This window comes from Artemia sp. Qi Xiang Cuo, chromosome 9 (assembly GCF_049724085.1).
Source record: "Artemia sp. Qi Xiang Cuo chromosome 9, ASM4972408v1, whole genome shotgun sequence".
NCBI classification, from domain to species: Eukaryota; Metazoa; Arthropoda; class Branchiopoda; order Anostraca; family Artemiidae; genus Artemia; species Artemia sp. Qi Xiang Cuo.
This window is the reverse complement of record NC_142802.1, coordinates 57910782-57937716: the sequence shown is the minus strand read 5'-3', so window position 1 is coordinate 57937716 and position 26935 is coordinate 57910782. Positions and strand designations below refer to the sequence as shown.

General features: G+C 36.7%; 1 protein-coding gene across 1 annotated transcript in view; it reads right to left on the bottom strand.

Annotated features, from left to right (window-relative positions):
- LOC148948870 (serine/threonine-protein kinase Sgk2-like) overlaps positions 1-26226 on the bottom strand; it is a 48484-nt gene extending 22258 nt beyond the window's left edge. The window contains exons 1-5 of the mRNA XM_089094774.1: positions 26070-26226; positions 23579-23703; positions 19888-19983; positions 18783-18919; positions 1820-1984 (exon numbers count right to left, since the gene is read on the bottom strand). Of these exons, the coding sequence (XP_088950900.1) occupies positions 1820-1984; positions 18783-18919; positions 19888-19983; positions 23579-23665 (485 nt within the window). The 5' untranslated portion in view covers positions 23666-23703; positions 26070-26226. The remainder of the gene's footprint in view (positions 1-1819; positions 1985-18782; positions 18920-19887; positions 19984-23578; positions 23704-26069) is intronic.
- Between the last annotated feature and the right edge of the window lie 709 nt (positions 26227-26935).

The following is a 26935-nucleotide window of genomic DNA, read 5'->3' as shown; positions in this document are numbered from 1 at the left end:
TTTAAAGCTAGTCGTACAAGGGGTCCTCAAAAATCGTTTACAAAGCGAGAAGATACAATGGAATCATCGATGCGTCTAGTTTTATCTCTATAAAGGCCTATTTTCCAGGAAATACATTTTTATTTACTTTCTTTTCTTAAAGAAGAAGTTGAATCAATAAGATCGCATTAAACTATTATTGTCAACATTGTCATGTCTCTACCTGAAGCAGGAGTAACTAAACGGTGTCTGCGTTTTTATGCCTCCCTGATCCGAACACAATTCATTCATGCACAAAACCTTGTTTTCATATATATATATATATATATATATATATATATATATATATATATATATATATATATATATATATATATATATATATATATATATATATATATATATATATATATATATATATATATATATATATATATATATATATATATATATATATTATATATTTATATTTATTATATATTATATATATATATATATATATATATATATATATATATATATATATATATATATATATATATATATATATATATATATATATATATATATATATATATATATATATATATATATATATATATATATATATTGTCGTATATAGTGTATAACCAGTAGGGTCTCAGAACGTATTTATTTCTTCCAAATTTTTTCTTAATGTAAAAAAAAAGCTTACAGTTTGGCCATTTTACTTTTTAAATATTCCTTGTAACCCCCTCCCTTACTAATGATACTACCAAGTTAAGGTAAGATCCTACTTACCTCGTATAATTAGTGAACTTACAATTACATGTTGATTATATGCTGTTTACTAAAGAAAATTCAAATGGATCGCTATGACGGTTTCATTTCAAAAGGACAGATTTTAGTGAGAAAAGCATTCCAGGCAACCGCGTTAAGAAATAAAATGAAAATGTAGAAATCTGTGACAAGGGGAAAAAGTTTAATTGAGATACCACTAATACTACTAACAACTACTCACCGCAGCGCCAAACCACCTGAGGCCAACACAGCTAAGCACGATCCGTTTCCATCCCGATCTATTCAAAGCCCCCCTTTTTACACCCTCCCAGGAAGTTCACATTTTCCTTAAATCTTTCCTTACGACATCCTCCCACCCCAACCACGGACGACCAGCTTTAGATTTAGTCCATTCAACTGAATAATTTAAAATAAATTATGAATATTTCATTGGTGTTTCAATTAAAAGTTTTCCCTGTTATTATATATTCGTTTACTTTGATTTTACATATAAACGAAAAAGTAGCATGGCCATAAAATTACTTGACATTCTGTTGACAAGTGCTGTACGATATACCAGCAGGAAAATAGAGTTACAGATATCTTACTCCTTACTAATAGCCCCGCTCTGGGGAAAGTTTTATCATTCGCACAATCCTTGGAATAATAGTAAATATTGTTTAAATACTTAGAGTAAATAAATGAACGAATTCCTCATACTATTGTGGAGAAGATCTGAGTCACTCACAGGATGAGGGCGGGAGGGGTAAAATAATGATTTATCAAAAGAAAAATCAATGTCAGTCGACGGCAAACAAAAAATAATAAAAATACCGGATTGCCCCCCTTCCAATAGTTTCAGTTGGGACAAAAGATGGTCACTTCATTTCATTGCCAGGAAGCATTGTTTTTAATATTAGAGAATAGTAACCCAGCGTCGGGAAAGGTGACGCCAATTTTTTTTTATGGTGTTCATTTTCATATTGCCTCCTTTTGGGGAAGGGGTTTAGAACCTCCTCCCTCTGGTTGTGTCGTTGAATATAATCAACAAAAGACTGCTGGACTGGGTTTATATACTTACTGTCTCTCTTTTGGTCCCATATTGACGCGAGTTGTATCTTCCGATTCAACTGATAAATTGCTTGAACTTGACGAATCTTCGCGTGACTCGCATGACGAGCCAGTTGAATTAAAACTTTTGTTTGAGTTTTCATCAGTTAGCCGTAGAAAAGCTTGAACCTTTGAACTGAAAATTAGAAGAATACTTACATTACTAATGTTACGTTTAGAAAAGTTATGCTGGGTTTTGACCAGCTCAGCTACTTAACAATTATTGGTATTTTTTCTGGTTTGAATTTCAGTCACCAGATTTTTCGAGATTTTTTTTCAGACTTTATTAGGTTAATATTGTTCATCTGAGCTCTCCAATTATAGGATTTCTATAAATGTCGATGATTTTCCCTTCCTGTTGTCATAGTAATAGAAAGTCCTTAAACCTAACGCACAAGGCTTTGCAAATTAGTTGGGATAATTATTTTTCACATATGTTCACCCGGCGTAAACTAAATAGCATGACAATGCAACGAAGTAACAAATTTACAAATGTCCTGAAGTTATGTTAGGTTAAAAACTTCATTCCCCGACATATGAATTGACCTGCGGACCTGATCCCTTGCTGTTAATAAATAAATTGTATACCCAAAGATGAGAAATACTTAAAGCAGCCAGGACATCAAAACAAAACCGTCTTTGCCTCCTGTGCCCAATTTAGGTCTTACCCCCGTGAAAGCCGCTATTTTCTAAGACCCTTCTTTATGTTGTTTCAAAATTATGAAATTTTTTATAGTTTTACAGCATTTTGGCAGTGTTGTCCTATTAAATCATGTAAACAAATAAGCAAAACTAAAAAGTTAACTTTAACGACGCCTTTTCAAGAATCAGATATTAGCAATGTCAAATTGGAATATCATTAATTATTTAAAAAAATTAAATATTTAAAAAAATTTAAAATAATTTAATAAATAGGCCAAATAAATTTAGAAAATAATATTTAAAAAAATGAAAAAAATTTATTATAGAAAAAAGTCCATAATGCTGATTGTTATCTGAATATGTGAGCATTCTGCATATTATTGGTGTACTTACAGATTATTCCGACCACACTCAAGAAGTTTGGTCTGTTTAGAATCGGTTTTTCTGTGTACCCTCGCAGATAATCAGCCTAGCCTAAGTGAAATAAACTACTGTGCAGGTATATTTTAATTTAATATTTAATATATATAGTTGTTTAGGTATTGAATACAATGCTTTCTGTGCGGCCTGTTTTCCATAATTCTTTGTTGTACTTTCATAATTTTGTTGCTAAAGTATTATATTTTCATCATTTTTAGGTATATTTCATTATGACTAACCTAATTTCACTTCTTGAGTGTGGTCGGGATAACACGTAAGTACCAATATCGGAATTTTTAGCTGCTATGAACATGAACGTAGTATATCCATCCAGGGGCGTCGTTTGGGGGGGCAATGGGGCAGTTACCCCCCAGTAGTGTGGAGAAAAAATTATTATATATCCCATGCCCCTTGACGATCCGGATATGGACCCCAACTGCCCCCTCCCCAATAAAAATGCTGGGGATTCGCCCCTACATCAATCCAAACATTGAAACTATGGGAACAAAAAGGGAGACAATTGCCAGCTTTGCCGATTATGAGTTTGAAAATAATCTTCATCAGACTTGATCTTTGGAGTTAATTTACAGTCTGCATCCTCGTATCTCAAATGATTACATGAATAAATAAAATTTTACAAGTCTGTCCAATAATGAGACCAATAAAACTGATTTTTTGTTCTTTGATAAAAAATTCGAAAAAGGGTCCATATGTCTGTTTTTATCGCTAAAACCGATTACAGTTAATTGGTAGTTATTTTTTTTATTCACGTGTGTGTCAAATTAACTAAATGTGACCTTTGCAAATCTAATAGAATACTTAAATAAGAATGGCCGATGTGTGTTCAAGAGAAGCACAGAAAAATTATCACAGTCCACTCAGACCATCTGTCTTGGCTTTTTCCACAATTAGCCATGGCTCTTCACTTTTTCATTACAGTCCGCCTAGTTCATTTTAATACTCTCTCTCTCTCTCTCTCTCTCTCTCTCTCTCTCTCTCTTTCTCTCTCTTAGACTATATCTCTCCTTCTCTTTCTCTCTCCTTCTCTATCTGTTTGCTTAAATTTGGACAGATTTTCTAATCAAACAGTTAGCGTAATCGAGGGTATGTAAAGGATGTAAAAACAGATAAAAAAAAGTCGGCTTTTGAGGTAATTTCTAAATAAGTACAACTAATCAAATATAAGTCACCAATCACCAAAGATACTTTCCAAAAGAATTAGCGTAAGAATATTGGCATGGTTTAAAAAAAGAGAGAGGACACGTCTCCTAAGAATTTGAATATCATGGGCTGAAAGTTAATTTTCGAGGCATTGCTATGTTTCAAAATTAGGACCATCCTGAAAACGATATCAAACAGGGACAGAAATAAAAGTTGTTTTTTTAAGGAAAGTAAAGAGCGACGTTACGTCTTAAAAACGAACAAAAATTGCCGCCAGTGGCAAATCTCCAGCATTTTTACTGGGGGGAGGGGGGGCAATAGGGGTCCATGTCCGGATAGTCAAGGAGTATGGGACATATAATAATTTTTTCTCCACATTATTGGAGAGCAGCTGCCCCCTCCCCCCAAACGACGCCCCTGGCTGCCACCCCTCAATCCCTCGATTATTTACGCCCAAAGTTTTACACATCATACATATTAATAATTCGCTCACTAAAGTATGAATTTGGCTTTAGTTAAATGACTAAGGCTTTTAGGAGATGGCATCCCGTCTCATATAGTTTTTGTTCGTTTGAAGCTTGAGAAAGGCTCTTTACTTCTATTTTATTTTAATTTTTTTATTATTGTTATTTATTTTACAAATATAAGGTTCAATGCCCAACAGAGCGAAATATCAATCCTTTGGTTGGGTAAGTCCCGGAGCTATCAGCCGACATTTTGGTCCAGTAAATCTACGGAAAAAATTGACGATTTTCGACAAAATTGCAATATAAATGATTTTTACACCATTTTGTAGAAAAAAAATTCTGTACAACATACCAAAAGTCCCTAAGAGTCCCCTTGGCGGGACAGGGGGAAAAACGGGGGGAAGGGGAAAATCCAGAGGAAAACTCGAAAATCTACGACCGGTAGTTTTTGATGCTGAGAATGGCATTCCTGACGCTCTTGGGTCCGAAAAGATCGAATATACGTTTCTTTATTATTGTGTAATAAGTCATTCCCCCATTTCCCCAGTTACAGGGGGAAAAGAGGGGGTAAACAGAGATCCTGTACAGCAGTCTTCAGCAGACTTGTTTTTTTGGTACTACAAGACATGTGTTTCCCAGTGCGAGAAGAATGAATTTGTTACTTTGATTGCTCTGTCATTAGCCTTTCCCCCCGTTTTCAAGTTACTAGGGAAAAAGAGGGGGGAATCAAGATATGTTCTAAAGGGAAAAGATATTCAGACGGCTCTACAGAATTTGGAGAGGAGACAAAGGTCTATCAACTCGGTTTTAAAACCCTCTAACACCGTTTTAGCGAGAGTTTAATATCATATTCCCTGGTGCTTCTCTTTTCCTGTTTGCTGGAGATTCAGTACCTACTGGTAGGTTCAATCGGTCAAGTAAGAATGCAGGCTTGCCGTCCCCAATATTTGCTGGCTACTTTACAAGTATAGCTTGTTGTCCAGCTACACCAGCAATCTGGTTCACGTTTTCTCATCGACCAGCTGAATAGGCTAGGTTTTTCTACTTCTTACTCTGAAGTTCTTCGACTCGAGCGTTCTGTCGCAGTAACTCATGGTACAAAATTTCCAGGGATGACTTCTAAAACTTTTATGCAGTTCATTGGCGACAATGTCAGACCAAATTTGCACTATCGACGGAAAAGGTACTTTCCAGGAGATGGGCATTCTAGCTGCTGCCACACCAAGGCTACCTATATTTCCAATCATAATCCCAAGAGCAGCTGTAAATTTTGACGTACTCCAGCAGGTTGGACAATTGCCTTACTTCTTCTACAACAGAAACCAAAATCAGAAAAGTCTTGTGTACAAACCCATCCCGACCATCACCTTTGACAGCAAAATCGATGGCATTGACTTACTATGGCATGCAAGCCGGATGCATGACACGAAATGTGGTGGATGGAGTGGATTTATGCAAGCAATTCACCATGGGTCATACAAAGGCGCTTCGTTAATTGTTTTTCTGTCTATGATAGACCATAGTCCCTCATACCTTATTTGTGCTTGCAAGACTTCAAGTGGTATCTCCGATTAAGCTCGCTAGCAGAGAATGGTACCAGTTGTTACTTTTAACCAACCTTTGTACATGAAAGCGGTGAACATCATCAATGCTGAGCCTCCTGATAGTCATCTAAGGCAGCAGGTCCAATGATCGGTGATCTCCATTGCCGTACGAGCTTTCTTGGAGCGATCGGACACTTGATGACGGAAAAAGGAATAAATGGAGTACTCGAATGCCTATATGCCGGTAGGCTGTTTCAAGAGCCATGAGAGCGCACGAGCTTATAGATTCAGCATTGCAGATCACTCTCATTTGCAAATCGTATGGTTTCAGCTGTACAGATGATATACGTGCGAGTCATCAAGACTTTGCAGAAGCTTCGGCAATATGTTATTGCTCTACTGAATGATGAAGTAACCCTTGAAGACGTATCAAAAGCAGACGTAGTGCGTCGAATCCTAACGCGAATGATGGAATTTGAAGACACACTTCAGAACAACAGGACTGCAAAAATATGGCTTCAGTATTCAGAAATGTTCGGAGTGCTTAAGAATTCCAGCAGGGCAGAAAGGACCGGAAACTGGGTGCAGTATTTTCAAGCAATCTCTGAGACGCTCCCTTGCTTTGCAGCTGCAGACCACAACCTTTATACCAAATCGGTGAAGATATTTCTTCGGCAAATGGAAGAGCTGAAAGAAAGAAACTAGAAGCTGCATAAAGACGTCACGGATGGGATATTTGTTATTCGAAGAAGCGATAGGTTTTTGGCTGGGCCTTCTCCCAACTTAGTAATTGAGCCAGTACTGATGACGCTGTTAAAAATAAGAATGGGACTCACGAGAGGAAATGGAATGAGTGAGACACAAAGGTTGATCTGGATAATGTCAATGCCAGTGCGAGTTTAAATTAACGAGTTTATGCAGTCACTCACCGACGTTGAGTACGTGTCATCTGACCAGCATGTTTCCGCAAGACCAGATCTGACAGAAAGAGATATAAAGGACACAAGGGCTTTAGTTGCTTTTTGCGCAGTCCTGTCCGCGTGACAACTGCATTCAATTGCGCAATATATCGAACGGTATGACAGCAGCAAGAAATGTCAACGCGGATGCAGCAAAGGCGATAGGAAAAGAATTTCTGAAGTCAATGGACGACGCCGATGCCGATCACTACATCTTCAAGCGCAAAAGCAAAGTGATTACGATGGCCTATCAAGGCAACATTTCCTAAGATGACGGTGAAGACATGCAAATTGACACAAGTCTTCTGTTCTAACGTCTTGCAGCAGCGACAACTACAGCCGGGGGGGATATGGAAGAAACTCCCAGATTCGAACTCTCAAGCTATCCCACTGCCCGTTTCGAATCGTCAAGCCTGCTGCGACAACCAGATAAAGCGGAGGTAGCGAAAGCTATTTGAAAATTAGCAAAGGCAGAACCTGTGAACGTCCTATCAAAAGAGCCGGAAAAATACGTGATCGATGGTGGATCGCCGTCCCAGCATATTCCATGGAAAACAAGAAACATTTTTGAACAGATTTGCTACAGTTGCGTTTCATTCGTGACACAGAAGTATTCGAAATGCTTCCATCGTCTTTGATGGTTACACTTCAGGTCCGTCGACTAAAGATGTTACCAAGGTTAGACGAATGAAAGGTGTCCAGTGTCCGACCGTCGATTTCACACTGAGTATAAAGCCGCAAAGGAAGAAGGAAGACTTCTTGTTGAATCCCAACAATAACCAGAACATTATTCGAGCTATTGGTAAGAAGCTTGTCCAAGCCGGCTTTACTGTCCTTCCTACAGAGAGAGATGCTATCGTTCTGATTGCATTAACAGGTGTTAATGCGGCCAAGGAAAGGGTAACCGCAGTAGTCGGAAACGACACTATGTATTTATTGATTCTTCTCCTCCATCACCTGCCTCCGGAAGCCAGGGATCTCTACTTCGAAACCAGTATCAAGTCAAGAGCACTGTCAACTAAATAGCACTGTCAACTTTATCAAAAGATCACTAGAACAGGTTTGTCACTCTATTCTTGTTGACCACGCTTTTCTTGGTTGCGACACGACGTCCCGTTTGTTTGGGATATGAAAGCAGGCTGTCCTGCCACTTTTGAAAAGCCGTCAAGAATTTAGGAATAACTGTGAAGTGTCCTTAATCCGCGCTCTACGAAGGAAGAAGTCCAGCAAGCCGGAGATAATATTTTGTTGTGTTTCTACAAGGCTAGGAAAGGGGAGGGTCTTAGGAAAGCTAGGTACATGGTTTTTCATGAAAAACTGAACAGCTCAAAGATATCAACTTTTTATGAACCGAGAGAGACTTCCCAACTCCATCGGCTGTGAAACTTCATTCTTATAGAGTAATGGAATCATGTAATGGAATGGCGTAATACTGAGTCAGAACTCGACCCGAAAGACTGGTGTTGGTGATTACGTGACGGACGCCTCACTCCGATCATGACAGACATCGAACCTACACCGCATAATCTCCTAAATGTGGCTCATTACAAATGCACGCGTACCTAACGCGACAATTCTTGCTATAGTGGCCAAAAAAATGGACTGCCTCGCACACTTGCTGACGAATACTGCCAAGGAATTGTACACTCTAATACATATGTTCTAATTAATAACGATGAAGAAGACAATGTTTAGTGCAAATGTTTCATCTTATCCTTTTTAGTTCAATCAAAACCGTAATTAGATTTTGCTGTGATTACCGAAGTTACCTGATTTGTTTCATTTTTAATATTTAGTATTGTCTCATGTTTCTATTACATAGTCGAAGTAAATCTGCCGGCGTACTCTGAAGGCCCGATGTAGTGTCTCCCTTACAGTGAAAACACTGCTAAAAAGCAAGATACGAATTTAATACCATGTTTTTTAAATCATCGAGTCAAAAAACCTTGGGGGCAACACTTTGACCGGCCATATCGCACAACTCCCGAGGAAACTGTTTTCCCCCTCCCCCTTCCCCGCTAAAGGGGAAATCAAACCAAGTCCAGCGATAAACTATAACTTTTTTTTCGATTTTTCCACGCAGAAAAAGAGCAGAAGTGTTGTTCGGGCGCACAATAAATCTTTCCCTGAGTTTTTCCAGTTTCCCCCCTTTCCCCCTCTTTTTTACCTTGTTCTAACAAAAGGGTTTTGAGGGACCTATAGTTATTCGTATAGAATTTTTTTCTCTACAAAATAGTGTAAAAATCTTTTATATTGCAATTTTGTCCCAGAGTTTCGTAGATTTACTGGGCTATTTGGTATAACATGCGAGACCCGTGGGAGCAAGGCTCGATTTCCAAAAGTAAGGACGTCTCACTTGTAGAATAAATTAAACCTTTGACAATTTCTTTAGAACATACTTTATGAAGATGTTTCATAAATAACTCCTAAGTAATTGATTTCTTTCCCATATTATCTATTCTTATTTTAAACAAATGATATGTAATATAGCGACAAAACTAACTTTTTGCCAAAAAGTCCTTAAAAAAAAAGTTTCTGTCTATACTGCACCAAATTGGCTTTACAAAATAAACCTTATATCAGGACCGTATCCGTGATTTTTTTTTTGGGGAGGGGGTTACAAAAGAATTTTTTTCAGGGGAGGGGGTAACAATTCTTTTAAACACATCAAAAATTTGCTTATATTCATTGCTTATATTTTTTGTTATGTTGTTACGAGTCGGATAAACATTTCGCAGGATGGGGGAAGTCAAACCCCCTTTGCCCCTGGTTACGGCTCTGCTTATATTATTATATCGAACTCGACTGGCTGTCCACTCTCAAACATCAAATGTACCAGGTTCTCATTCCCATGTGCGGCGGAACTGCGTAACTCCAATACGAGAATTGCGCATGTGCGGACAAAGAGGTAAAATTTGACGGTAACGTGCCAGGCATGAATGAACAAGTGGCTCTCTGAAATAGACACCAGGTAGGAGAGAGTGGGCAGTCCCTTGATGGAACTACTCAATCATCAAACGGTTTGTGTTAGCGACCTGTAGGTAAGGAGCGACCTCGCTCAATAGTAGCCGAAACTCTAAAACACGGAATTTTGATACCAATAAATACATCAAAAGAATCAGATTTTTATGCTGATTTCAAATATATAAGTTTTATCATGTTTAGTCCTACTCATCAAAGGTTACGCGTACCAAAGGTACCTGAGAAAATTTGCCTGATTTTCGAAAAAAGAGAAAACACCCCCTAAAACTCGTAGAACATCAATGAAAATCACACCATCAGATTCAACGTATCAGAGAACCATACTGTAGAGGTTTCAAGCTCCTATCTGCAAAAATGTGGAATTTTGTAATTTTTGACAGAAGAAAGATCACGGATGCGTGTTTAATTGTTTTTCGAACAAAATTCGAACTTTAGCGTAAAGAGCGAGGTATTGACTAGGGGGAGAACCCTTTAATAAACGTATTAAAATATACGAATATAGAAGTTCGTTACGTAAGTTAATTCGTAAGCTACGTATATTTATTACTAATAAAAACGTTCGTAAATAAAATTAAACAACTTTCGTGAAAGCCATTTAACCAAAAAAAGGAAAATTAATATACAAATGTCGTTTTAATTATTCATGTACGGTGAGCCAAAATCAAAACCTGCATTAAATCAAAAACTTTCAGAAATTAAATATAAAAAAACAAGTTTTTTTTAACTGAAAGTAAGGAGCAACATTAAAACTTAAAACTGAGAAAAATCATTCCTTATATGAAAGGGACTGTCCCCTCCTCAACGCCTCGCTCTTTACGCTAAAGTTTGACTCTTTCTCACAACTTTGTTTTTTTAAACAATAAAAAACTTTAGCGTAAAGAACAATGCGCTGAGGAGGGGACAGCCCCTTTCATATACGAAATAATTTCTATTTGTTTTAAGTTTTAATGTCGCTCCTTACTTTCAGTTAAAAAAAACTTGTTTTTTATTTTATTTAATTTCATTTAGAGCTGAATACAAATTTTTCCGTTTTCGGACATTTATCTGCCTGATCAGTGACAGTGAAACTTTCGAAAATTTTGACAGCTGTTAGCTGGGTAATTTCTAAGTCAATATTTATTTAATTGTTGTTTTATTTTTTACATCTAAGGATCCTTTTAAAGATTGAGTGCAAAATTCCAAAATGTGAATCCAAGATAACAATATAACAAAGATCATTTTTTTTACACGACTTTCTGTTTTAGTCTTCACGAAAAATGTCCATTTTTTATCTGAATAAAGGGCAAGGAATATGAAGGTCATTTTATTGGAAAACTGGATTAGATTTTTGCCTAAGATTTGAAAATCGGATGCGCTTCTATTTTATTCATGGTCGTGGTAATACGAAGTGCGTCATTGATACCATTAACTCTGAAATCTAAAATTTCCTATAGCTTTTGGTTATTACACATCGAAAGGTTGTTCCTTGTGATGCGTGCCACGCGCAGCACGTGAGCCGGTGGTCTAAGAAGAAGTATGCATTGTGTTACACATGGCAGAACAAGTGGCACTCCAAGATGTTCATAATGTGAACAACGTCTTGCCACACTTTAAAATGACAAAATATTACCTAAAACGATTACCCAACAACTGCGCTGTGAGGAATAATAACTTAAACTATACAATACCCAAATATAGGAGTTAGTTATATAAACGTAACAGGAACGTAAGGAGACTGTGTTTTAACGATAAGTTTTCTACTGTTTTCACAGCGAAAATTGTGATTCTGCCAAGCCCATTCATCTCCTATTCCTAGCAACATTGCGATTTCAAACACTATTTTGATTTGATTACTCCTAGATGTAACAATCACCCATGATCCAAAATGGGAAAATGGGAAGCTCACCAGTACTTGAACACTGTGCGTCGGTTAGGTATTCATTAAAACTTAATTATCAGTTGAAGATAGAAAACTTCAGGGAAGACCCAAAAGAGAGGGGCAAAACTTTTAACAATTTTTATGCCCAGTTCTTGAACACTGTGCATCGGTTAGGCATCCATTGAATCTTAATAATCAGTAGAAGATAGAAAACTTCAGGGAAGACCCAAAAAGAGAGGTGCAAAACTTTTAACAATTTTTATGCCCAGTTCTTGAACACTGTGCATCGGTTAGGCATCCATTGAATCTTAATAATCAGTAGAAGATAGAAAACTTCAGGGAAGACCCAAAAAAGAGGTGCAAAACTTTTAAGAATCTATAGAATTCATCATCTCTTAAATTTAAGGATAAAGAAGAATTTTTTGTGGTCTTTCTGAATTATGAAAATCCTGATAATTCAAAAAAAAATGTTTTCCCATTACTCACGGTACCGGAAACATTTTTATAAATTGCGCAACTCCCTCTTTTTTATTAATGACTTAAAAATTGGAAGTTTATTTTTATCCTGGTGAACCAAAACAACAAGGCCTTTGTTTTCTACTGTTTTTTTTTTCTTTTTTTTTTTCATGTGTAGTAGCATTCTGTTGGCAAAAGATAAAGTGAGAACCCCAAATTCTTAGAAAAATGTATGTTGTGCAATACAAGGATTTTCTGAGTGATAAGGCAAAATATCAATAATGATAATTGTCAAGTAACGGTGCTTTGGCAGCCGAATTTGATTTAACCCGAAGATTAAATAAAAAAAAAACAGGTTCTTACAACTGAAAGTAAGGAGCAACATTAAAACTTAAAACGAACAAAAGTTATTACGCGTTTGAGGGGGATCTCCCCCTCGTCAATACCTCGCTCTTTACGCTGAAGTCCAAATTTTGTTCCAGTTCCTTAAGAATGACCCCTGGATCACAAAGGCCGTTTAATAAGAATATAAAGCTCTGTTGAAAGTACTAAAAAAAACTTTGGCGTAAAGAGCGAGGTATTGACGTGGGGGCAAACCCCCTCACATACGTAATTATTTCTGTTCGTTTTAAGTTTTAATGTTGCTCCTTACTTTCAGTTGGAAAAATTTAATTTCTGATCGTTTTTTAAGCTATGCTGGGAAATCCGGCGTGCCTTCATGGAAAATTTCCTTCCCCCGTGATAAATTCCTCCATGGAGATATCCTCCCACGCAACCCCCTCCCACAGCCTCCCTCGCCAGAAAAAATCCCCCCTGAAAACGTCTGCATAGTTTCCAATAACCAATACTATATGTAAACTATGGGCATAGTTCATAACTTGCAGCCCTTTCCCCGGGGACTGTGGGGGATTAAGTCAGGCTTAAAGACATAAAAAAAAAAAAAAAAAAACACACATTCGTGATCTTTCTTCTGGCAAAAAATACAAAACTCCACATTTTTTCAGATAGGAGCTTCAAACCTCTACACTAGGGTTCTCTGATACGCTGAATCTGATGGTGTGTTTCCATAAAGATTATATGACTTCTTAGAGGGTGTCTCGTAACTTTTGATGGGTAAGACTAAACTTGATAAAACTTATAGCCTATATTTGAAATCAGTATAAAAATCCAATCCTTTTGATGTATCTATTGGTATCAAAATTTTGTGTTCTAGAGTTTCGGTTACTATTGAGCCGGGTCACTCCTTACTTGCAGTTCGTTACCACGAACTGTTTGAAAACATGTGTTCGTGTAGGTGGATATTCTATTTGCTTCTGCTCCTGATCGAATTGAAAGTTTTGTTTTCCAATTGGAAAAACTCATGCATTAGTATAAACGTTTTATTTGGATTCTTTTCTAGCTAGGAATTCTAAAAAGTCATGTTTACGCTGTACTTTTTAAGAACTTCAAAGGATTTCACTTTTAACCGCAATACAAGTCAGATATGGGGCTTAACATATCTATTAAGGTAGTTTTTCACTAGGTTTTTTATTGTAACCTGGTGTTGTTCAAGGTTTTCTTTCCGCTGTCTTTTATTCTGTCCATGTTTCTTTTGGATACTGAAACCGGAAAAACAGGGTTCTCAAAATAGATGAAAATGCTCACATAATATCTACCGCCAATACCAAAACACATGATATCAAAACAGGGTTCTTCGCTGAAATACTTATAGGACCTTTTTCTTCATATTTTTGTTCACTAATTAAAAATTGTTTGTTCACTTTGGACCAATATTTGCAGTTTGGACTGAAAACGCCAAAGCAGGAGAAAATTTGAGCTTCAGCAGCAGAAATAAAACTTTAATAGGCAAAAAGTGAAGCACCACAAGCAATACTGTGGTTTTCCAATAAAAATAAAAGAAGAAAAAAATAAACAAAACTGAAGAGCATTTAAAATCCATATAATGTCATTAGTGATCTACTATCTGGTAATTCGGCTATGAGTTTACGTCGTTTTCGAGTTGTTCAAGTTACTCTCCAGTCTTGTCCAATTGCCTTCAAATTCCTGTGGACATGGTCAGTTATAAGTCTTTGAAAACCTTTTATTTAGGTCTCCAATTGTCTTCAATAGCTCATAAACATCATAGACCATTTGATTTACGCTTATTCCATGCCTATTTACCTTAGTTCTGCCCTAAAATGAATGGATGGATGATAGAATATCTGTCAACAAGTGAAATGACATAATTTTTATACAATTCTGAAAAAAGGCTTATGCCAGCTTTGCCTTGGCCTTTTTTCCAATTAATTAAAAAGCTTTTTCCACAAAATAAGTTTTTCAAAGAAAAGTAAAGAACTCGATTAAAAAAAACGAGCAAAAATAAAATCAAATTATCTACCAAGCGTGAAACTACCACAAATCAGCATCGATAAATAAATGAAACCCAAAACGAACAGAAATTACAACAAATAACCGAGTCAAACTCAAAACGAGCAGAAATTAACATAAGTTCGGCTCAAAACACCTATGCCTTCCCAAGGCCAGAACATAAATTGCAATTTACTGAAAAAATATAAATGTTTTATTTTTATAACTTTAATAAATCAAATAATATTAAAATTTTTAATTACTAAATATCAGTATATGTATATTAAACTGAGAATGCACATTCATTTGTATTTTTTTTTTGTATGAATACTTTTGAAGTTTTTACAACAACTCTATCTATAAAAAGTTTATATGCCCCCAGAGCATAACTTACAACCCTTGCCCTGAGGGCTGTGGGGGGGGGGGGTGAGGGGTTGTCATCCTTAAAGACTAGTTTCTAAAACTTTAAACTGTGTTGAATAAAATGGCTGTCTAACAATTTTAATTGGATGTGTTTGGGGAAAAGGTGGATGTGAGAGAGGGGTTGGTTGCCCTCAAATCACTTTCGAGACTATTAAAAAGGGCATTAGCCCTCTCAATTTCCAATCGAATAAGCCCTTTTTCAAGTTTCTACGACAAAGATTGCAATAAAGACTTATATGCCCCAAGAGCATAACTTATAACCCTTGCCCTGAAGACTGTGGGAGGAGTGTTCTAATCAAAGGTATAATTTCCAGAACTTTAAACTGTGTGGAACAAAATGGCTATCTCAAAATTATGATTGGATGGTTTTGGGGAAATGGTGAGCGTGGAAGGGGTGTTAGTTGCCATCCAATCACTTTCGACTATTAAAAAGGGCACTAGACCTGTGAATTTCCAATCGAATGAGCCCTTTTTCAAGTTTCTACGACAAAGATTTCAGTAAACACTTATATGCCCCCATGGCATAACTTATAACCCTTGCCCTGCAGACTGTGGGGGGAGTGTCCTGCTCAAAGTATGATTTCCTGAATCTTAAACTGTGTGGAACAAAATGGCTATCTCAAAATTATGATTGGATGTTTTTGGGGAAATATTGGGCGTGGAAGGGGTGTTAGTTGACTTCCAGTCACTTTTGACTATAGAAAAGGACACTAGCCGTTTCAATTTCCAATCGAATGAGCCCATTTTGAAGTTTCTACGACAATACGTTCTACAAGAACCTTATATGCCCCCAGGGCATAACTTACAACCATTCCCTTTAGGGCTGCGGGGGGGGGGTGTCATCCTCAAAGACCTAATTTCCAGAACTGTCAACTACGTTGAACAAAATGGCTATCTTAAAATTTGAATCGGATGTTTGGGGGAAAAGTGGGCGTGAGAGGGGGGTTAGTTGCCCTCCAATCACTTTCGACTATCAAAAAAAGCACTAGCCCTTTGAATTTCCAATGGAATGAGCCTTTTTTGGAGTTTCTACGACAACTGCTTGTCTATAGGAAATAACCATAAATAATACATTGTGCCATCGTTCTTATGTCCAGGGCATAACTTACAACCCTTGCCCTGAGGGCTCTGGGGGAGTGTCCTCCTCAAAAACATAATTTCTATCTGGAAATCAACTACGCTGAACAAAATAGCTATCTAAAAATTTTTATTGGATGTGTTTGGGGAAAAGTTGGGCGTGAGAGGGGGGTTAGTTGCCCTCAAATCACTTTCGACTATGAAAAAGGGCACTAGACCTGTGAATTTCCAATCGAATGAGCCCTTTTTCAAGTTTCTACGACAATTCTCGATACGAAGTGCCTGTCTAAAGTAAAACGACCATAAATAATCATGCCAACATCGTTCTTATATGTCCAGGCATAACTTATAACCCTTGCCCTGAAGACTGTGGAGGAGTGTCCTGCTTAAAGATATAATTTCCTGAATTTTAAACTACGTGGAACAAAATGGCTATCTCAAAATTTGGATTGGATATGGTTGGAGAAATGGTTGGCGTGGAAGGGGTGTTAGTTACTTTTCAATCTCTTTTGACTATTAAAAAGGGCACTGGCCATTTCAATTTCACATCGAATGAGCCTTTTTTGATGTTTCCACGGCAGCACGCTCTATAAAAAACTTAATAAACCCCAAGGATGTAACTTACAACCCTTACCCTGGGATGGGTGTCATCCCCAAAGAACTTATTTCCAAAACATTCAACTACGTTGAACAAAATGCCTATCACAAAATTTTGATTGGATGTGTTTGGGGAAAAATGGGCGTGAGAGGGGGGTTAGTTGCCCTCCAATTACTTTTGACTATTAAAAAGGGCACTAGCCCTTTGACTTTCTAATCGAATGAGCCTTTTTGAAGTTTCTACGACAACGCTTTCTATAAGAACCTTATATGCCCCCAGGGCATAACTGAAAACCCATGCCCTGAGGACTGTGGGGGAGTGTCCTCCTCAAAAACATAATTTCCAAAGCCAAAAAATGGCTATCTCAAAATTTTGATTGGATGTGTTTCGGGAAGTGGTGGGCGTGGAAGGGGCGTTAGTTGCCTTCCAATCCCTTTTGACTATTAAAATGGGGCACAAGCCACTTCGATTTACAATTGAATGAGCCCTTTTCAAAGTTTCTACGACAACGTCTTCGATACGAAGTGCCCTGGTCTAAACGAAAAAAAAATAATACATTGTGCCAACATCGTTCTTATATGCCCCCTGGGCATTACTTAAAACCCTTGCCCTGAGGGTTGTGGGGGAGTGACCTCCTCAAAACATATTTTCTGTTTGGATACAACTACGCTGAACAAAATGGATATCTCAAAATTTTGTTCGATGATTTTCGGGAAATGGTGGGCTTAGAAGGGGTGTTAGTTGCCTTCCAATCACTTTCGACTATTAAAAAGGGCACTAGCCATTTCAATTTCCAATCGAATGAGCTCTTTTTGAAGTTTCTACGACAACGCGTTCTATAAAAACCTTATAGGCTCCCAGGACATAGATTATGATCCTTGACGTGAGGGCTGGTGGGGGGGGGGTGTCATCCTCAAAGACCTAATTTCCAGAACTTTCAACTACGTTGAACAAAATGGCTATCTGAAATTTTTATTGGATGTGTTTGGGGAAAAATGGGCGTGAGAGGGGGGTTAGTTGCCCTCCAATCACTTTCGAATATTAAAAAGGGCACAAGCCACTCCAATTTCCAATTAAATGAGCCCTTTTCGAAGTTTCTACGACAATTTCTTCGATACGAAGTGCCCTGGTCTAAAGGATAAAAAAAAATAATAAATAATACATTGTGCCAACATCGTTCTTATATGTCCCAGGGCATAACTTAAAACCCTTGCCCTGAGGGTTGTGGGGGAGTAACCTCTTCAAAAACATATTTTCTATCTGGAAATCAAACACGCTGAACAAAATGGCCATCTCAAATTTTGATGGGATGCGTTTCGGAAAATAGTGAGCCTAAAAGGGGTGCTAGTTGCCTTCCAATCACTTTCGACCATTAAAAAGGGCAATAGCTACACCAATTTCCAATTGAATGAGCCCTTTTCGAAGTTTCTACGACAATTTCTTCGATACGAAGTGCCCTGGTCTAAAGGAAAAAAATAAATAGATAATACATTGTGCCAACATCGTTCTTATATGTCCCAGGGCATAACTTAAAACCCTTGCCCTGAGGGTTGTGGGGGAGTGACCTCCTCAAAAACATATTTTCTATCTGGTAATCAACTACGCTGAACAAAATGGCTATCTCAAAATTTTGATTAGATGTGTTTAGGGAAATGGTGGGCGTGAAAGGGATGTTAGCTGCCTTCCAATCACTTTCGACTATTAAAAAGGGCACTAGCCATTTCAATTTTCAGTCCAATGAGCCCTTTTCGAAATTTCTATGACAACTCCTTCGATACGAAGTGCCCTGGTCTAAGGAAGAAATTTTAGATAAGTAATACATTTTGCCAATGTCGTTTTTTACTTAGGCATCGCGATTGCGCTGCCTGTGATTAGCCAACTTTGTAATCTCAACTTTTCTCTCAACTTTTTCATCACAGTCCACTTACTTGATTTTAATTCAAAACCGAAGCGATTTTTTGAATTTTTTTCTGTGATTTGGATTATAAGCAAAATACTTACATTTTAACTAAGGATGGATCAGCAACTAATTTCTGAAGAAAATGGCTTAAGCCATCTTTTCTGGAGCGAAGGAAAAGGGGATCGAAGTTGCTGCCAAACAGTCGTTTTCCAGGTAGTCGAAAAGATAGATGTGGACACTGTAATGAAAAAGTAAAAATTATAGCTGGTAACCATGAGTAGGCCATGTGATATTCTATGAACTACCTATTTAATTATATTTTAATGCAGCTACATGCAGCATAACTGTACGTGCAATTACCCGTCACAGACTCTATTGAAATAAAAATTATTTTTAGAATTCATTATTCACAAGAGAATCCTCCTGAAATATGCATTGAAAACTCCTTTAAATTCGTGTGCATACATACACTATTTAAGAATAGTTACATAAAATCACTCAGTGGCGGAGAGGAACATGGCGGAGAGAAAGAATCGTTTCCAGAGGGAGTAAAAAGACAGAGAGAGAAAGAAATACGGGAGATAGAGAAATAATGGTAGAGAGGGAGGGAGAAAAAGAGAGGAGTAGGGTTAGAATACGTTTAAATAGATTTAGTTTGAAAATGTTTAAAAGGGTATTAATTATAATAGCGTAATTATTATATTATTAGAAATCATGAAAAATTTATAAAGAATAGGCCTATTCTTAACAAAGAAAGGTTTATCGAAACAACAGAATAGCTTAACAAATACATTGCAATGATGCGTATTTTTTTTTTGTTAATTAAGGACAGTCGTTATAAGTAGGCTACTTAAATTGCATAGATCAATATTGCTAAGTGGTTCTCGCAAATTTTTCAAGAGATGAAGTAGACATAAAAAACGAAAGAAGCAGTGAAATTAGATACAAAGATATCAGGGGTGTCAATTCACTAAAATATAGAGTGGGGAAGGGAGGGTCAATGAAACTTTTTAATTCTTTTTTAATAAAGATACAAAAAGAATATTCAAAATCAGTTTTTTTTTTTTGTTTTTTTTTTGCCGATCTTCTTTTCAGCGAGCATATCGAAAAATGTAATTTTCTAAATGTAAGGGGTATAAAATCTAGAGGGCATTTGCCATCCCCTGCCCTCCCCCCCCCCATATGGCCCCTTTGAAAGATGCTTACCTGAGTTTTGATCACTAAGTACAGTTGACTAAATTCAGAATATCGTCTTTTAACAGTCCATGTCCTCCCGTTTAACGACACTTGTATATGATAGGCCTTTAAATAAAAGAGAGCATGTAGAATCATCCATTTCAAAGTAGTAGGCCTAAGCCTACATTGAAAACATAAATGACCACTCTAAAGTAAACAAAAGGGAAGAAGAATGAATAAAATCCTCACAAACATGAAGTTATTTAGAAAAAGGCTCATGACAGATATATTGTCTCAGTGATTTATATTACAGAAGTAGCGGCGTCAGTTAATGAGAATTTAGGGGTGGGGGGTGTTAGGGGGGGGGTGTAAGTTCCAAAATCTAGGGGGATAAAATTGACTTTTTTTTAATTTTTAAATGAAAATACACCCAAGAAAGGTAAATAGCGACGAAGACCACACTGTCTTTCCATAATAAACATCAACAACAAGCAGAACTTCGCTGAAGTAAGGATGCTGGGGCTGTCTTCCTTTTTTTATCATTTTAGTTTTAATGGTTGTATTTTATTGAAAGTCTTTTTTCTTTTATATATGTATGTTTTGCTGTGGACAGCCCTTGGATATAGGGTTGAAAAATTCATTCAAATATAGAATTCCATGTCTTGCAAAAAAATTTCCCTATTGTTCTTCCTGTTGTTGATGTTTATCCCGAAAAAGGTATTTCCCGAAACCCAAGGGGAGCAAAATCTAAAAGGGATAAATTCCCCCTGTCCCTCCTTTAATCGACAACACTGACAAGAGGTAGAACTGTGTCGATTGCATTGCTAGAAGAGGTATTCTATCTCGCTGGTTGGTAAATTTCACATAGCTTTACTCAATTTTTCATAGTTGCTAAAGATCTAAAAAAGGTTATACAGTTTCAAACGAGATAATTCCCTCTATAATACTATGCCTGGAAATTTTGACTCCGCGGTTCCACTGTGCGTCAAAATTTTGTGGCCCTACTATAGCTTCTAATTTAAAAGGATCCAGTATCTTAAAATCATTTTGCGAGCCTCAGCGTCGAATGACCGGCATAAAGACAAAGGGCCCATTAATGAATTCTCCAAGGAAACTAGCTATCATCGAAAGATGTCTATAATTTATGGTTTTACTGCGAAATTTGACTGAAAATATACTGAAATTCTATTACTCATATGGCGGCGAGCTTGCTAATCAAAGCGGGTGACGCCAGAGTGAACTCTCAAAGCGGCCAAATTGCTCAATGATAGTTCTTTCGAGCAGATTTTGGGCATTTTTTCGAGCAGATATGCTAGAACAATTTTAGGGACTACCCTTTCCTAAATAAAAAAAAATAATATTCTCCTTTTATTCGAAAAAATTTAACCTTTCTGATGAAGTAAGTCTAATTTAAATTGAATATCTCAATCTCCAGCACAAACACGGGAGAAGTTTATGTTTTTAATAAGATCGCCGGAAAATTCGGTGCTGGCTTTAAGTATTCTGTCATTTATCCAGCTCTCTTATCGAAGCGTTATAAGCTATGGTAAGACTGATCAATCAACTCTAAAAAGTTTGGCCTCAGAAACTAAAAAGTTTATAATGGACGAGACAGGGTGATCCTTTAAGGTACCGATTCGCCTTAAATCCTATTTTAATATTGTTATTTCACCACTTATTAGAATTAGCATAAACTGATATAAAAATGATATAACTTGTGATAGTTTCTCCAGGGTGACCCTATGCATGACAATTTGGGAGAGACACAAAAAGTTCCTGATCAATGTGCTCTTGATAGTCATACACAAGAGAGTTATATGGCCAGTCCACGTACTATCACTGTAGTGTCTAAAGGTTGTATCTGACATTTTGACACCTCTTAAGACAATTACCAAAAGTCGTTGACTCAGCTGTTCTCTGAGGAGGCTTAGCAGTGCAAGGTGTGTTGAATCACCCTTAGTTCCTTCTGGGCCACATTGTCATCCCTTTGATGACAGCTAAGCAAATGATTATTGGAAGAATAAAACGTTAGATATGATCTTTAGGCGCAACAGGTTTTACACAGACTGGCTATTTAACTTCCACGTATAACACTTTCAAGGTCATATAGAACAAGGAATGTTGCGCGTCACCTAAATTTTGATGATTAAACACGGCGGGAAAGCTTCAGATTTTTTCTTAGCATGTTTTAAGAGTGACGCATTAACTTTGACCTAGCAAAGAGCAAAGTGTCACCCATATGTAGGGGGTTCCAGGCGTTTACCCCCCCCCCCCGCGAAAAATACCCCACTTGTGGAAAATAACCCCCCCCCCAACCGGAAAATACCCCCCCAACCAGAAAATACCCCCCGTGGAAAATAAGGCTTTCCAAATTTGAGGATTTTATTTTTTTAATTTCCGTAGGGGGAATTAATTTTGGTACTTGTGTATTATGCACCACTCACTCAAGTTTACGCTGTGTAAAATTCGAGAACACACCTGTTTTTTTCGTTAGTTTCTTCGTTACTTTAGAAACAAATATATATTTTCACATTAGTGGGGGGGGGGGGTAAATTATAGCAGGTCTGTATGCAAAATGTGTTTGGTACAATTATTCTGCATATTAGATAGATATATGGATAAGTTTATTTTAAAGCCAAATATACGGCCATGAACACAGTAAGATAACGTATCAAACAATCAACTGTAAGTAAGGAGCGACCCTGCTGAATAGTAACCGAAATTCTAAAAAAACGGAATTTTGATTACGGAATAGATACATCAAAAGAATCAGATTTTTATGCTGATTTCAAATATATAAGTTTCATCAAGTTTAGTTGTACCCATAAAAATTAGGCCTACGCTGAGAAAATTTGCCTTAAAAAGGGGGGGGAACCTCCAAAAGGTCATAGAACTTAAATGAAAATCACACCATCAGATTCAGCGCATCAGAGAACCCTACTTTATAAGATTCAAGCTCGTATTTGCAAAAATGTGAAATTTTGCCAGAAGAAAGATCACGGATGCATAAAACTCTCAAATTTGGGAAGCCTTATTTTCCACGGAGGGGTATTTTCCGGGGGAATATTTTCCACGGAGGGGTATTTTCCGGGGGAATATTTTCCACGGAGGGGCATTTTCCGGGGGGATATTTTCCATGAGGGGGGTATTTTACGCGGGGGTGTTTACCGGGGGGTAAACGCCGGCCACCATGTAGAGATATAAAAACGAATAGACACAGAGTTACTAGCCCCCTGATTACCGTCCACATAAGAAATGAGAGAAGTGATACAAAAACACAACAAAGACAGTTTTTCATTCCAAGAACTAAATGAGAATCAATTTCTAAAAATTAGAGCGTAGACTAATAACATGTTGTTTTGATTTGACAAAATTGGGTTATATAGTCATTGAGCATGATACACTAAAACATTCTGCCCCATTTTGGGGCCAATCTGTCCTAATACCTATAAAATATATATCCTTATCAAAATATAACCACTGGACAAGGGTCATCTCAAAGAATTATTTTTAAAAATCATTAGGAGAAGAATTGTTTTCATGTTCTAAATCATTCCTGATACACGATATGCCCGGTTTGGTTTTGAGCCCAATGATAGTGTTCACTTTGTCACTAGAACGGATTTTTCATTCTATATCTAATTTGCTGTTATTTCAAGTATGACATAGCCTAAGGTTCTAACGACTAAGACTAGGCTCAAAAACTGTTCCTGATACTTACAGTATATGATTTGGCGGCTCCCTGGTGTTCTGTTGTTTGATCTACAACACTAACCCGAATATGACCAGAACTAAAAATTCCAGGCATTTCTTCAGGGGATGAAACGCAAGACGCGTCGCCAGGCCCTTAAAAATGACCATGCAATTCAGTTAAAATATGATATAGTATAGAAATGAGCAAAAATAAACCATCCCAATTAGACAAGGTAAAAGACAGTTTGAAGACAAGGTGACAGACACTTACAGAAGGTAATAGCATTGTAAGAAACGGAAAAAACTTCCATTATTTCCTGTTATTTTCACATAAGACGACCAGAGTGGACGCAGTGACGGTTAAGCCCTCTCTTGCGCCCGGGGCGAAATCTTGATTAGCGCACCTTGTCTCCCACAAAATTTTCAGGCCAAATTTTAACCAAATTTATTCCCAATTTATTAATCAATTAATAATTTATTTTGTTCTTGACTTAAATTTATTATTTAAATTATTAGTAATTACTTTAATTTAATTATTTTAATTTTATTTTTTAATGGTCATTATAGAATAATTTTAGAATTTATTAAATTAACCCTTTATATTAATAAAAATAAAATTTCAAATATTAAAAAATGTTTATAACCGTTAGATTAGTTATTTCAAATTTTGGGCCCCAAAAATTTCTGCGCCCGGCGCAAGTACCCCCCCCCCCACCCCTAATGTGCAGATATATAGCCCAAATTTGTTTCTAAACTATTATATTTACATCATATTTTGTTTTATTTCATTAGCATTAACCATACTTGACTTCTCGCGTGGGTTCCAGCTAATTGACAAGACTGATTTTACTTATTTTATGACATGCCATAAATTAACCAAACTACAGAAAAGAAAAAGGAAGAAAGCATTCTCAATTAAAGAAAAGTTTCATCCTAAGTATTGAGTACATTTCAGGTCCTTTTCATCATTTTCTTTTTTGTACTAATAGCCACCTCACTTTTCGTTCAAGCAATAATCATTTACTAGAAATTTCTTATTAGATCAAATTGTTCTCTGATATTCATGACTGATATTTTCAAAGCCATTCCCAGGATCATGGAACTTTCGTGGATTGCTCTTAAGGCTTTCTGAAGGTATTCTGGATTTTATTAGATTCTCTTCGGTTCTTTTCGGAACCGAAGAGAACTTGCATGAGAACGACGACAGGATAAAGATGACAGTATGAGGTAATAACTTCTTCTCAACATTTGGCTTGCTATTTAGCTTTACTTTTGAATGTTTATGGCTTTAAGATATTTTTATTTAAATACAAAAAAATAATCAGAGGTCAGACGCGATTCCATAGTTTTCTTTGCTATTATCTTAAAATTCAGTCAAAAATGCAACAAAGAGAAAGGTTACGAAATAAGACACCACAATTATTTAATATCGAAGGTTTCTAGCGTAAAATATAGGGGGAAAATTATGACACAAGTTACGACAGGTAGTTTCCTTGCGGGACACGGGATTGAACCTGGTAACTTTTTATCAAGTGATACCGCCGAATCCACTACACTGCCACAAGGTATTAGCTGAACTGATTTTCCTATTAAGTAGCCTACTTCATATGCAAATTTGTCAGATTCTCTTCGGTTCCGCATATATGCATTATTTTATATATATTTTATATATAATTTATATATTATAATATATATTATTATTTATATATTATTTTATAGAATAACCTTCCAAAGAGTGAATCAACAGTCAATAAGGGAATTAAGATATTAAATAATCACCAAGGGACTATTTTACCTGCTGGACCAAAACGATTTGCTTCAGTAATAGCCAACAAAAGGATTATTCCGCAACAGAATAATTTACTTACTTTCCAGTTTTTTTTTTTTTACTCAGTTAATCGGGTGTCCTCACTGAAGTAACTCTACAATAATAGCATCTTTTCCATACGTGGATCAATTTAAGTCAATTGTACATTGTTTTTTTTTTTTTGGTGGTGGTTTTATTGGTTTTTAGTTTTATCTTGTTTGTTTCTTTCGTTGTGTTTCTTTCGTGCTGAAGACGCCTTGTTTCGATACAGGCGAAATATCCCCGTTGTTTTGCAATGGTTGTTTTCTTTTCTCTCCACTTTTCTCTCTACTGGCCACAGTCTCGTTTGTTTGTTTTTTTTTTAGATTTTTATCTTTGTGGGTTTTTGACATCTTACCGGCGGCGCGCTGTTTTTTGGCCCTGCCGCCGGCGGGCTTCCCTCATCGGCGTGGCGCCGGAGTCTAGTTAGATTAGCTAGATGGCTTATGTGTGTTCGTTTTATAAAACGATTTTCAAGAGTTGGGGAATAGACAAAATACTGAAAAATGTGGTTGAAAAACTAGAAAAACAAGGAAAATAGTGAGGATAAGGGTTCTCCCCCTGGAAAATATGTTAACTAGGATTATTTTGCATATTATAAAGTGAGAATTGTTTTTTTAATAGGTCTCCTTATGACCCGACGTGGTTGTAAATTTGTACCAAAGTTACTTACCTTCCTAGAAAAGTAATGATTTTCCAATAGGTAACTTAATCAGTAGGAAAAAACTTCAATAAGTGATTTCAACACGTTAGTAATGGCAACTTTTACTGGATAAGTATTTGAAAAATAAAGTCTGCACCTAAATATTTAAAAAATTCGGTGGAAGCAACAGCCACTGTTTGTCTTAATATCCCTTATTAAAACAGACACTAGACACACCATCCGTATAAGCACTATCAAAGCTATTTGTCAATTTAGTTTTTGGTGGATAACCTTAAAAATTTGTACAGGTCGCTTGTCTCATTAGCATTCTGGGTTTGTTGTTGAGCCACTGTTGATAAAAAAAAGGGAAAAACCGGACGAAAGACCATTCATTGATGCAGTCAAATGCAATAGAAATCTAAAATCTTTTTCAGACCAAAAAATCAATTTTGTACATGAAGTGGGAGTACGCTTTATTAGTTATGCCTCTGATATTTGTATTATATCCTTGTCAAGCTTGTATAGTGGACTTTCCCAGTGGTGTCAATTGCAGGAGGAAGGGTAGAAACAGGGAGGCTTATGCCCGCTATATTTTTTCGCTCCCTTCCTGAAGTTTGAAAAACACCATTTTTTCATTGAAAATGCCTTTTTTGGTATTTTCATTGATAAATTGAAAAAAATTATAATTTTCACAACACTAGATACTTAAAAAGATACATTCCTCCTCCTAGTTTTTTTTTCGAGCTGACGCCACTCCCCGTTCCTTCTTCTTTTAGAGATTCTTACGATTTTCCAAGAAGTTATAAATATTTTGGTATTTTCCCATTATATGGGCACTTCGGCTATAGACAGTCGAATGAATGCAGTGATGTAGACTCGTAAAGCGGGGATTTGTT